General features: G+C 35.9%; 2 protein-coding genes across 2 annotated transcripts in view; one reads left to right on the top strand and one right to left on the bottom strand.

Annotated features, from left to right (window-relative positions):
- Positions 1 to 866: 866 nt before the first annotated feature.
- The window catches only part of LOC131430316 (COMM domain-containing protein 4), a 27,436-nt gene continuing 13,701 nt past the window's right edge, over positions 867 to 14,601 (top strand). The window contains exon 1 of the mRNA XM_058595191.1: positions 867 to 1,002. Within this exon, the coding sequence (XP_058451174.1) occupies positions 1,000 to 1,002 (3 nt within the window). The 5' untranslated portion in view covers positions 867 to 999. The remainder of the gene's footprint in view (positions 1,003 to 14,601) is intronic.
- LOC131430315 (leucokinins) overlaps positions 4,982 to 14,601 on the bottom strand; it is a 17,420-nt gene continuing 7,800 nt past the window's right edge. Inside the window, exon 2 of the mRNA XM_058595189.1 lies at positions 4,982 to 5,558. Within this exon, the coding sequence (XP_058451172.1) occupies positions 5,173 to 5,558 (386 nt within the window). The 3' untranslated portion in view covers positions 4,982 to 5,172. The remainder of the gene's footprint in view (positions 5,559 to 14,601) is intronic.

The following is a 14,601-nucleotide window of genomic DNA, read 5'->3' as shown; positions in this document are numbered from 1 at the left end:
TTTTGCAGTAGTTTGACAGTAATAAAAAAATTGAAAGCCAGCGCTGCCAGCCGTTTTTATTATAAAGTTTGTGTTGCACAATGAAATTTAAAAAAAATAGAGTTAGATTTTGGCGACAATCATTATTGTAAGAGTGAAGCAGATACACTATGCCAAGCACTGTTCATTTAAACAAGGAAACAAGATATGAATGACGGAGTGAACTCGGAGCATTCCGAGCTCGGTCGCGCGACATTCTTTTCATTAGCGGCCCTTACACGAGAATTATTAATGTCATTTTTATTAATTACTAAAGTAATGACATTTCAAATTTGTATGGAGAATTCATCATTATTGTCCTTATACGTTCATTAAAAATAACATTACTTATAGTAATTACACTTTTAATGCTCGTGTACGGGCTGCTATTCAGACCCTGTCTGCTTGAGATAAGTCAGTCTTCAAGTCAGCTATGCCATCGCACGGCATCACGAGATGTCATTCGTATGGGTGCAGAGTGCTGCTATTTTTTTTGCACGAATTTTACATTTCTTTCACCTACTTGTGTATTAATATGAGATTCGATGCAAAAAAGTTATATCGGTTATGATTTGTTCGTAAAATGTGAGAGCTGGATATCTTGGTAATATGGAGTATTTGATTCCACGCAAAGTACCAAAAAACGCAATGACGCAACTAGAGTGGTGCACTTTTTTATAGTCACTTTAGTTGCAACTGCCGCGCACCATTCATTTGTGGTATAATCCGTTTGATTCACTTTGATTTAGTTAATTTTTAAAGAATCTGAAATGAAAGTTTAGTTTTGAATGGATTTTGATTAACTTGGCCTAAGAGTGTATATTTTGTTTTGTTTTCGTTTATTCGGCGTTTCCGAATCCGAACAACGATGAATGTTAAGTTTATGTGAAAAGTATCGTTTGAATGTTGTGAATTCTTGTGTGTGCTAGATTCCAGAATAAAGTGTATTACGAAACAAATACAACAACATTCCTATAAAACATGGTAAGAAATTAATGTGTGACTTGATAGTTTTCTAAAAACCTGCATATACGCTGGATTCAAAACACAACAATGGTAGCAAAAATGAAAAGGGCGAATGTACGTCAACCCACATTATCAGATCCGAATGGATTCCGAATCAATTCCGAATCGGCGAGAAATTTTCATTCGGAATTTCATGTGGAAATCATAATGAATTCCGAATCAATTCCAACTCCAGTGCAACAACCGATTCCGAATGAACCGGTTCGCCTACAACCGGTTGATTCGGAAATCATTCGGAATTGAGTGAGAAGATGCGGACTAAATTGTCAATTCGTCTTCTTCTTCTTCTTCTTTCCTGATTTTGCACGTTTTCTATTTTTAAACGAAAACATTATATAACTGAATATACAAATTTAAAACTTCATGTTTTTCGGATATACAGAACTAGTAAATAACCAGTTCTTCTTAGAATCCCAATATAAACTATTGAAATTCGCTGGAAATTAACAAAACGGCCTACCTTAGTCAGCATCATCCATTCCTCTAGCTGGAGTGTAGTGAAATGGCTTAAGTCGCTTAAATTTCACACTAACACATTCATAAAATGAGCGAACATTCAATGACATTTATAATGTCACTGTCAATCAGGTTGATCGAGCTGCCAACTCAGGCGAAAATTCTAGGACTGAACCGATCGAGCACTGAAAAATCATGCAGTCGAGTAAGAATTCATTACGCATTCCGTCATTTCGATAATGTGGGAAGTTCCATTACGAAACAAAAAGTGAAGTTTGTTGTGGTGTCTATTTAGAGCGGTATTAGGTTTTTTACCGTCACTGCTAACCTCAATCGGATGAACACAGTTGACAGTTCAGCAGTACTGTCTGTAAACAGTGATTTTTTTGTTTGTTTGTTGACAAATTTGATCAAACCATTTCGCTCTAAATGAAGTTTTACAACATTTGTTCACGATTGAATACTATTCGTTTTTGAGATTTATTAAATAAAAGTGACTAGTTGCAAAGTGTAAAGATGATTGTTTAAGATGTGTTCTTCGATTTTTGTTTAAACTTGTTTGTAAACAGTACCGCTGAACTGTCAAGGATGAATGGTTGTTCATTTGTGTCGTCACGATAAAAAATCTAATTACTCACGGTGTTTTTGGCCAAGGGAAGTCGGATTTATCAAATTACTCGATTATTCTGTAGTCGTGCATATTCAAAGACATCATATTAACAAGATATCCCACTCTCACATTTCCCGAACAAATCATTGGCAACATCCTTTTTTGCGAGCATGGCGCCCTCAGACGTGTCCGCATCGAATCTCGCACATAGAAGTAAGGGAGAGAAATGTCAAATTCGTGCGCGCCAAAATAGCAACACTGCGCATCCATACAATTGACATGATATATTGAATGTGATGCCGTGCGATGGCGTTGCTGAACTGAAGATTGATTCTGCTCCAAGCTGACAGGGTCTGAAAATATTAAATTTTAATCGATCGCCAGGGCTATTAATCGACTTATTTTTATACAAAAATATGAGAAATAATTTTAGATGACATTTTCTATTGTTTCCAGAAAGTTGAAACTAATGAATAAATTAATATTGCGAATTTTATGATACCAGCGTTTGAAACACCTCTTGAAATTTATTTTGAAAGATTTTTTTCAGAACTATAATGCATAAAGAATAAATTCAAAGTTCAACTTTTTTGTTTGAACCTTAAGTTCCAAGATTGATGAATAAAATCCGCATGGATTTGTTTATTCTGAAAATATCTTCAAAATATTTTATGGACAGTTGCATCCTGAAATGTTCCGCAAAAACAAATCTTTTGAAATAGAATCTATGAAAAGTATTTCAACGTTTTAGTGAATTTCATAAAACTCTTCTAATGTTTTGAATGAAGCTGTCAAAATACATAGGAATTAGGTTTTTTACCGTCACTGCTAACCTCAATCGGATGAACACATTTTGACAGTTCAGCGGTTCTGTTTGTAAACATACTTTGTTTTGTTTCTCTGTTCACAAACGGATGAGACCGTTCACGGTCCCTATCACCTAAATTAGGTTTTACACGAACATGACATAACCTCATTGTGTCTTATTCACCGATCTACATTGTGTGCAATTATTTTCATCGATATCCAGCATCAGACGGAGCAGAGCGCATTCATGGATAATTCACTTGAACTTGTTTAACATAGAACAATTCAACAGTTCTGTATATGATTTGGACCAAAAATCGCTTTCAAGGATTTATTTCTGTTATTTTTTCTTCCGTTCACATGCATCAGTATTCATTTAATTCACATCGTGTGCAGTACTGCGGTCGTGCTGTTTTCTTACTCTCGTTAGCCCCGCCTTATAGACTGTAAACGTGTAATCACAGTATTTGAAGAGAGCTTTTGAGACAAATCTCAATTCAATTTGGTTTTTCAAGTTTACCAGTGAACTTTTTGTTTGATGCAGGTTTTCTAGTATCCTACTGGTTGTTCTAACCAGTTCGATATAATGGTCGTTCACCGGGGAAAGTTAATGGATTCCGAATGAAGTTAATGGATTTCCGTGAATTCTAAAACTTGTTGGACTTATGATCATGAATTTTAATATATTTAAGCTACTCAAATAGCAAATATATACAGGGTCCGCCATCTAACATTTTTTTGAACTAGAGGTTATTTCGACATTAGTAACCTTAATGTCACTTCTGATTTGACAGAAATTTAGTTTTATCCTTCCGCTGAACGAAAATGGTTGTGTATACGCTTGAGGAAGAGACCATCCGATGCGTTATCGCTTCGCCAACTGGGCTTGCGATCAGCTTGAAGAAGACGCCGATTTTTGCCAAAAAATCATTTCGGATTAGGCACATTTTCATCTCGGCGGGTATGTTAATAAGCAAAATTGTCGCATCTCGGGGACGGAAAACCCGCACGTTATCATGGAGAAGCCGATGCATCCTCAGAGAGTGACGGTTTGGTGCGGATTTTGGTCTGGCGGCATCATTGGGCCATTTTTCTTCGAAAATGAGGCAAGACCCGCCGCCACGGGCAATGGCGATGTCTGATTAGCATGATTAGCGATTGGTTCTTCCCGTTACTTGAAGAGGAAAACTTGGACACCATTTGGTTCCGTGCCACACAGCCAACGCTACGATCGATCTTCTGCGCACAGTTTTCGAATATCGAATTATCAGTCGAAATTTGGATGTCGTTTGGCCGCCTCGGAGCTGTGATTTAACACCGTTAGACTATTATCTTTGGAGGGTTGTTAAAGATAAGTGTTATGTGGACAAGCCAGAGACAATTTAAGCCTTGAAGGACAACATTCGTGCAGCCATAGCTGAAATAAAGCGGCATACAATCGAAAATGTACTAAAAAACTGGACCGACCGTATGGCGTACTGCTAGGCCAGCAGAGGCAGCCATTTGAATGAAATTATATTCCACAAATAACCGGAAGGATTGCACTCTAATATGAAAAAAAAAATGTTGAAATCGGATGAACCGTTTGTGTTTTATTGCATGTTTAAAAAAAATGTTACATGGCGGACTTTGTACTACAAATCTTAAACGTCTGTACCTGGGGAACGATAGAAATTAAAATTGATCGATGGTTTGTTAATGTTTTGGTTTGCTCTATTGAATGAGTAAGATTTAAAGTAAACTAAAGACGAAACCCCACTTTGAAGTCATAGGCACACTTTCTCCCGTGTGTAGGTGTTTTATAAGTGATCCTTTGTCAATTAGTAACTTGAGACGTCCGGAAATACATTGCATTTAGATGATTTACATGGGACAACTGTCAACAATATTATCTTGCTAATTATGTAGCTAATATTAGACAAGTGTATTTGGAGTCGTCATTTTCCGTTTTAGATTTGTTTGTGTGTTACAGGCACTGTCTTGTTATGTCCTATTTTATTATAACTTTATTTTATTGGAAACATATAAAGGTACATGCTTTTTACGTGGAACCTTCCCTCCCGATTGAAATAAAACTAGTATTCCCCGGTGTCATTGCGCTCAATATCGTTTTATTTGGACAGATTCTTATTTACGAATGAAACTGGAACATGCACTGGCAACTAAAATAATATTTATTGCAAGAAACAAACTCAACAAAGGGCTCCCACTGGATAAACGCAACAGAGTTATATTAATGGAGCGTCATTGCGTTTTTAAAAACGCCTTGCGTCCGGCGGGCTGCGCTTCCCGCCCCACGAATGGAATGGATTCCGTATGACGACCTTCGGCTGCCGTTGAATCCGACTGGAGGCAAAGTTTCGCTTGCCACCCCATGGAAAGAAAATATGTGCGTTATTACGCTTACCACCCCAGGAGTAAAACTTTTGCTTCGACACGTACTTGGAGTTGCGCTTGCGTCTGTGTTCACAGATGTCCTTCAGGTTTTCGAGTATCATCGTATTCAGTGTTGTGTCTCCGTATTGATTTAGAATACATGAATAAAAATCTTTGGCACTTGCAGAACAGGTTAAATTAGTAGACTGTGCAAGAAATGAAGCCGGAGGTAGGTTAGTTTCTCGATATTTCTCACCATCTGCATCTGAAACGAAAAGAAAATTTGTAAATTTTTTCAACAGCTAACGTACATTCCCAAGTAGCATGTTAAGTTGCTGTCCTGTATTTTTCTACCGATTGTGCAATTTATCAAGTTAATTCAAATTACTATTCTGATAATCGTTGTGTTATGGAAAAAGCGCAATTTTTCTGTGTTGTGCAACATATTTTCAAGTTCATCTGTTATTACGCACATTTATTCACAACGATTGTGCAACTGATACAAAAACTCATGCCTCGATCCCATCACAAAGGCAGCAATAAAATCAGTGAAAAAACAATTGTGAAACTCGTGCAATCTACTACGTAATACAAACAAGAAATAGAATGACGTTTACAAAAACATGCAAACTTAATTTCTAATGAATAAGTTTCACATTTGGTTTTCAATACAACTGCTCTTAACACAAACATGGATCTTGTAGAATAATCTGCAAATGAAAAATGATAAATGATGTAGAATTGATCTTTTGTGTTTTTGTAATTGAAAAATCGACAACGAACTGCATTTTTATGGTGAAACATGTATTCGTACGGCCGAAATTTTCAAGCGCCTTTGAATTAACGCGTTTTTAATGATTGTGCACCAATTACTGTGAAAATAACAGTCTATTATTTTTAATGAGAATCATTGGAGTGGTGTTTAAAATACGTGCATTCAAACATTCATAAAATTTTCAGACGATTTTGATCAAACTAATGTGTAATTAGACCTGAAAAATCTCGAAATGAATTTTGCTTGAATATTTTCCAATATGGCATCGATGCTAACAGTTAGTTGAATGGAAAATGGTTCACTCAACCTAATGACATATATTATCTAAATAACAGGAAACATTAACATGTTAATATTTCGAAAAGAAATGCGCCACGTTTTGTTTTTTTATCAGTTTCAATCTTCTAGTCGAATTAAACAACAATACAGTATAGTCATTCATCTTAGCGGACCCGACTTTTGTGATACGCACTGTAGGTATTATTTTGGTAAGTCTGTGTGCTGGAGTTGCAAAAACAAGTTGCACAAGCGGTAATATATAACTATGGAAGTAACTATGATGACATTAACTTTTCGTTCAATATCTTTGAAAAGTGATGTCAGGTCTGCTTATTTTTTTCGCGAGAAGAAAACCGAATACAATTTATGTGATTGATTTTTGTTTTCATTGCGTATATAATGCTCTATTCCTGCAACTTTTAATAATAATAATGTCATGTCTGCAAATTTTGCGTTCAATTCAAACAGATAAATCTTGCACAACTTTTTTGCAAGTTTTGAATTGTATATTATTATTTTTCTAAAGCTAAAGAAAACTGCACACACTGAGCTAAAAATTCATGAGGCAGCCAAAACTATGCGGACTCAGCAGAAACATATTTTTTACAACAAGGTTATCACTTCGGGTAATCATTTTTGCCTTGCGAAGAGCATCAATCATTTCACTAATTTTTCTTCCACAAGAGATTTAAAGCAATTTCGACGTACATTGTGTCCGCTACAATTATGACAGCCGTTTGAAAAGTTTTTGATAAGCTGCACAATTGTTATAGTTACTCCCGTTTCACGTGACGATGTGAATTTTTTTGCAGAGCTTTAGTGAAACATAAACAAGTTGGTGATTTACTGCACAGTTGTTTTAGATGTACTTAAAGTTGTTCTACAGTGATTTTTTCGGTAGTATCTAACATAAATAACATATCTAAATCAATTGTAAAACATCTTGAAAGTTCACTAAGTTACATTTGCTACTTGGGTTCCAATGTAGGTTGAAAACAAAATGAGCTTATTCCGTTAAAACGCTCAAAATGCACCGCAACATAGTCTGATTAGGATAATAAATTAGCTTATTTTTACGTTTCGTCTTCGACTCATCTTTGCATTAGCAGACCATGTTGAACTCTAACATCACCTCGCCTATGACACATGTGTTGTGGGTTATAGGATTTATTACTTTTTGGTTAAGTGTAATTTGCATTAAAGAAAATTTCATGTGCGCCATTTTGATGTTCTACTGTTGTATTTATTGACATCAAATAAATTTCAGAAACCAAAAAAAGAGGAAATACGATTGTCCTTTTATGTTTCACTTTCGAAACGCTTGCACTAGTTTTGACACAACGTTGCTGATTTATATCAAAATGCATGTATGTATATGTGAAGCCACCATCAGCTTATGGCATTACCAGTGTACGCGGGTAGACTTACAGTAGATTCGAATTTGATTATCAGATAGCTTATATGAATAAGTGCTGTTAAGAAGGCCAAAATGAGTTTTGAGGACCCGGCGGCTTCCAGCAAGAACATCTGACCATATGATAAAGAATTTCGCTATATAAGCTTAAACCCGCCTGATGATTTGTTTGTTGGAAGGGTCCGTCTCACTCATTTAAAACCTTGAGGGAGAAACACAAAGCTTCCCCCAGGTGTCTCAGGTTGGCAATCCACTCCATCATCCAGTCATTCACTTGTAAGATACCCTGATGCACTCCCTGCCCCTCCTCATTATCGATATAATTGAGCATAATACAATATAATATAATATGACATAATATTATATAACATAATGTAGTACAATAAAATATAATGTAATATAATATAATGTAAAATGATATAATATAACATAATATAATATAATACAATGGAATATAATAAATTAGAACAAAATATAAAATCTATTTGGGGCATTCCACGTAAAATCAGCCACCCAATTTTTTTTCATCCAACTATTTTTTTAGGTAAAGAACTCGAAAATATTCGATAATCATTTTTTTATTTCAATATGGTACCTGGAATTTTTGAGATATGATTTTTTTTAAGTTTCGCGCTTACAAAGAAGAGCCTTTTTTTCAACAGCCTATACTGTAAAATCCAAGGCATGAAATGTGCGTCTTTTCCTTAGTTTCCAAATAAGCGATTCCATAAAACAACCTTTATAGTTTATTTAATGAAAGAAGTCAAAAATCAATAAACAAATAAAAAAATTTCAAACTTGTGCCTAATTATTTTTCTTTTTTTTTTAGTTGAAATAAGAAGCCTTAGGGGTTTAACTCAATCTTGGCAAAGTTTCAGAGTGGAAAGATTAATATTTTCGGAGGGGTGAATTTTTCAATCACGACCCGGACGCGTGGAGCGTACCGCAGCGCAACTCGCTTGAATACGGGCTTAACTTGTCGACACATGTCACGCCACTGATCGAATCCTAACTTTGACAGTTTATTGTTAGCAACATTTCAGTTAAGATCGCGGTGTAAAAATAAATTCAAAAATCAAAAACATTCGTTGCGTCGAGTTTCTCCTTCCTTTCTTGAGAAATTAGATTTTCTGGCAAGCAAATTATGTTTTGTGTGCACCGTGTAAAATTGTTCGACTTTAATTATTATTTCAGGGGAACACTGTAAAATTCTGTAAAATATCAATATTCATGATTTTTAATATAAAGACATCAAAAGTTTGATAAAAAAAATAGTTTCTGCTTTTTGTTCTGGGAATCGCAATAATCCACGAGATTTCCTATTTTCGTAACAAAATATCTTGATGTGTTCATCGTATACGCTGTCTTACGAATACTCCAGTTTTTTGGCAAAACAGTTAAAATTCTCATTCTCTCGAATTTAGTTGCATGTTTTGCATGAATTTTTTTTTTCAATTCGGTAATATAACCGGACGGCAAATATGGTTCATTCTGAAAAGACAATCGATATTTTAAAATTCGAGAAATGCAATGATATAATGTAAGAATATAAGAATTACTTTTGTATAGTCGCTAAATATAGACACATTCAGTGTTGGCATTATCATTCTCAAAATATCAAAAATCAGTTATTATCGCCGATAATAATTGTTGGTGATTATCACTTACAAAATCATCGCCGAACATCATGAAGAAAATCATTTGATATTCTGAGAATGATATTAGAAAACGATTATCACTTAATATCGGTGTGCGAAATTTTCAAAACATCAAATATCACCGCTGAGTATGGGGGAAATCATCACCCGTTCAATCTCACTTTAGCGATGTTTCGTAAACTCACACATGATTATCATTCAAAAGCATTATCACGATTATCACCCATGCGCGATTTTCACTACCACATGGTGATATTCCGTGAGGTGAGTGTGGTATTGAAAATCAATTTCAACCAAATCTTAACATGCAGTATGATTATTTTTGGAACGGGTGGTGTCGAAAATCATTGTCTGAAGTTATTTGAAATTGATGATAGTGAATTTCGGTTCGTAAAATTTTATCAAAACCCATGCAATATGGGTATTTTTGGAACGGGTATGATGAGTAGGTGTTGAATATTGATGTCTGGAGTCATTTTGAAATCCAAGATGGCGGCTTTCGGTTCATGAAAATTCATCTAAACCCATGCAATATGGGTATTTTTGGAACGGGTATGATGAGTAGATGTTGAATATTGATGTCTGGAGTCATTTTGAAATCCAAGATGGCGGCTTTCGGTTCATGAAAATTCATCTAAACCCATGCAATATGGGTATTTTTGGAACGGGTATGATGAGTAGGTGTTGAATATTGATGTCTGGAGTCATTTTGAAATCCAACATGGCGGCTCTCGGTTCATGAAAATTCAACTAAACCCATGCAATATGGGTATTTTTGGAACGGGTATGATGAGTAGGTGTTGAATATTGATGTCTGGAGTCATTTTGAAATCCAACATGGCGGCTCTCGGTTCATGAAAATTCAACTAAACCCATGCAATATGGGTATTTTTGGAACGGGTATGATGAGTAGATGTTGAATATTGATGTCTGGAGTCATTTTGAAATCCAAGATGGCGGCTTTCGGTTCATGAAAATTCATCTAAACCCATGCAATATGGGTATTTTTGGAACGGGTATGATGAGTAGATGTTGAATATTGATGTCTGGAGTCATTTTGAAATCCAACATGGCGGCTCTCGGTTCATGAAAATTCAACTAAACCCATGCAATATGGGTATTTTTGGAACGGGTATGATGAGTAGATGTTGAATATTGATGTCTGGAGTCATTTTGAAATCCAAGATGGCGGCTTTCGGTTCATGAAAATTCATCTAAACCCATGCAATATGGGTATTTTTGGAACGGGTATGATGAGTAGATGTTGAATATTGATGTCTGGAGTCATTTTGAAATCCAAGATGGCGGCTTTCGGTTCATGAAAATTCATCTAAACCCATGCAATATGGGTATTTTTGGAACGGGTATGATGAGTAGGTGTTGAATATTGATGTCTGGAGTCATTTTGAAATCCAACATGGCGGCTCTCGGTTCATGAAAATTCAACTAAACCCATGCAATATGGGTATTTTTGGAACGGGTATGATGAGTAGATGTTGAATATTGATGTCTGGAGTCATTTTGAAATCCAACATGGCGGCTCTCGGTTCATGAAAATTCAACTAAACCCATGCAATATGGGTATTTTTGGAACGGGTATGATGAGTAGATGTTGAATATTGATGTCTGGAGTCATTTTGAAATCCAAGATGGCGGCTCTCGGTTCATGAAAATTCAACTAAACCCATGCAATATGGGTATTTTTGGAACGGATATGATGAGTAGATGTTGAATATTGGTATCTGAAGTCATTTTGAAATAGAAGATGGCGGCTCTTGGTTCATGAAAATTCATCTGAAACCATGCAATATGGGTATTTTTGGAACGGGTATGATGAGTAGATGTTGAATATTGATGTCTGGAGTCATTTTGAAATCCAAGATGGCGGCTTTCGGTTCATGAAAATTCATCTAAACCCATGCAATATGGGTATTTTTGGAACGGGTATGATGAGTAGATGTTGAATATTGATGTCTGGAGTCATTTTGAAATCCAACATGGCGGCTCTCGGTTCATGAAAATTCATCTAAACCCATGCAATATGGGTATTTTTGGAACGGGTATGATGAGTAGGTGTTGAATATTGATGTCTGGAGTCATTTTGAAATCCAACATGGCGGCTCTCGGTTCATGAAAATTCAACTAAACCCATGCAATATGGGTATTTTTGGAACGGGTATGATGAGTAGATGTTGAATATTGATGTCTGGAGTCATTTTGAAATCCAACATGGCGGCTCTCGGTTCATGAAAATTCAACTAAACCCATGCAATATGGGTATTTTTGGAACGGGTATGATGAGTAGATGTTGAATATTGATGTCTGGAGTCATTTTGAAATCCAAGATGGCGGCTCTCGGTTCATGAAAATTCAACTAAACCCATGCAATATGGGTATTTTTGGAACGGGTATGATGAGTAGGTGTTGAATATTGATGTCTGGAGTCATTTTGAAATCCAACATGGTGGCTCTCGGTCCATGAAAATTCAACTAAACCCATGCAATATGGGTATTTTTGGAACGGATATGATGAGTAGATGTTGAATATTGGTATCTGAAGTCATTTTGAAATAGAAGATGGCGGCTCTTGGTTCATGAAAATTCATCTGAAACCATGCAATATGGGTATTTTTGGAACGGGTATGATGAGTAGATGTTGAATATTGGTGTCTGAAGTGATTTTGAAATCCAACATGGTGGTTCTCGGTTCATGAAAATTCAACTAAACCCATGCAATATGGGTATTTTTGGAACGGATATGATGAGTAGATGTTGAATATTGGTGTCTGAAGTCATTTTGAAATAGAAGATGGCGGCTCTTGGTTCATGAAAATTCATCTGAAACCATGCAATATGGGTATTTTTGGAACGGGTATGATGAGTAGATGTTGAATATTGGTGTCTGAAGTGATTTTGAAATCCAACATGGTGGTTCTCGGTTCATGAAAATTCAACTAAACCCATGCAATATGGGTATTTTTGGAACGGGTATGATGAGTAGGTGTCGATTATCGATGTCTGGAGTCATTTTGATATCCAAAATGTGAACTTCTAGTTTATGAAAATTTTTCGAAAAATTTGAACTTAGTTTGTGTAGAACGCTCGTCGCGTGCGATTGTATTTCTTTGTTGCTCTGCGTTGTTTCGCTGTGTTTCGGTCGGATTTTTCTGCAGGTTCCAGTGTTGCATTCAATATTTTTGTTGTTAAAAACGGAGAAATGATGAATTTGAAAGAGGAAAGAAACTACAACTGATGCCAGAAGGGTGGACAGTGCATGGAAGTTCTTTTTTGGTGTTGGTATTTTATTCTCGTGAATGCAATCTATCACCGTGTTTTACCCACCAAAACTGAAGTGAAAACCACGGAGTTTTAACTTTTTCGGGAGTTGAGTGTCATCTAGCGGCAAGTAACACTCATCAATTAACCATTTACTATATATTAAATGGCATTAAGTGTGAATTGAAAATATTAAACGTCACCGTGATTGGTAGTATCTGCTACACAACCTTGTAATTTTGTCGCTATAATCTGCATCTCTAAATTCTAATTTCATAAGCTTGTAGGTCTACTAGAAGACAACTGTGCAGGCTATTGCGCATTAACGTCGATTTTGCAGTAATGTTTCCGACATTACTTACCGTTTGTTTATAGAGGTAATTTTTTTCAAATTTCGGATAAAAACGGACAATTTTCTTTGAAAAATTAGTGCAACACTTCGAGACGGTATTGTAGATTTGAATTCATTGTGCGAAAGCAGACATTTATTTAAGAATCACTATCAAAAATTTATCATCGACAGTTCTGCAAATATTGCACTTGAACCAATACTACTGTTCTAAAGCTTGGGAAAAGTAAGGAACTCGTTTGTTGAGCATTCTGGTAGTCGAATTGTTGACATCAAATTGGTTGCTGTCAACCAAATGATTGGCGATTGAAAACTAACACAATCCAATTATACATATTTTCGAAGATTTGCTATGTTTAATCTATCACTTCAAACAATTTTCTTACTTTCGTAGTATATTTTTATTGCTGATCTTGGATTTCAAAATGACTCCAGACATCAATATTCAACATCTACTCATCATACCCGTTCCAAAAATACCCATATTGCATGGGTTTAGATGAATTTTCATGAACCGAAAGCCGCCATCTTGGATTTCAAAATCACTTCAGACACCAATATTCAACATCTACTCATCGTACCCGTTCCAAAAATACCCATATTGCATGGTTTCAGATGAATTTTTATGATCCGAGAGCCGCCATCTTGGATTTCAAAATGACTCCAGACATCGATATTTAACATCTACTCATCATACCCGTTCCAAAAATACCCATATTGCATGGGTTTAGATGAATTTTCATGAACCGAAAGCCGCCATTTTGGATTTCAAAATGACTCCAGACATCAATATTCAACATCTACTCATCATACCCGTTCCAAAAATACCCATATTGCATGGGTTTAGTTGAATTTTCATGAACCGAGAGCCACCATGTTGGATTTCAAAATGACTCCAGACACCCATATTCAACATCTACTCATCATACCCGTTCCAAAAATACCCATATTGCATGGGTTTAGATGAATTTTCATGAACCGAAAGCCGCCATCTTGGATTTCAAAATGACTCCAGACATCAATATTCAACATCTACTCATCATACCCGTTCCAAAAATACCCATATTGCATGGGTTTAGATGAATTTTCATGAACCGAAAGCCGCCATCTTGGATTTCAAAATGACTCCAGACATCAATATTCAACATCTACTCATCATACCCGTTCCAAAAATACCCATATTGCATGGGTTTAGTTGAATTTTCATGAACCGAGAGCCACCATGTTGGATTTCAAAATGACTCCAGACACCCATATTCAACATCTACTCATCATACCCGTTCCAAAAATACCCATATTGCATGGGTTTAGTTGAATTTTCATGAACCGAGAGCCACCATGTTGGATTTCAAAAGACTCCAGACACCCATATTCAACATCTACTCATCGTACCCGTTCCAAAAATACCCATATTGCATGGTTTCAGATGAATTTTCATGAACCGAAAGCCGCCATCTTGGATTTCAAAATCACTTCAGACACCAATATTCAACATCTACTCATCGTACCCGTTCCAAAAATACCCATATTGCATGGTTTCAGATGAATTTTCATGAA

Source organism: Malaya genurostris, chromosome 2 (genome assembly GCF_030247185.1).
Source record: "Malaya genurostris strain Urasoe2022 chromosome 2, Malgen_1.1, whole genome shotgun sequence".
Taxonomy (NCBI): Eukaryota; Metazoa; Arthropoda; class Insecta; order Diptera; family Culicidae; genus Malaya; species Malaya genurostris.
The sequence above is the reverse complement of the archived record's forward strand: the minus strand, read 5'-3'. Positions and strand labels throughout refer to the sequence as shown.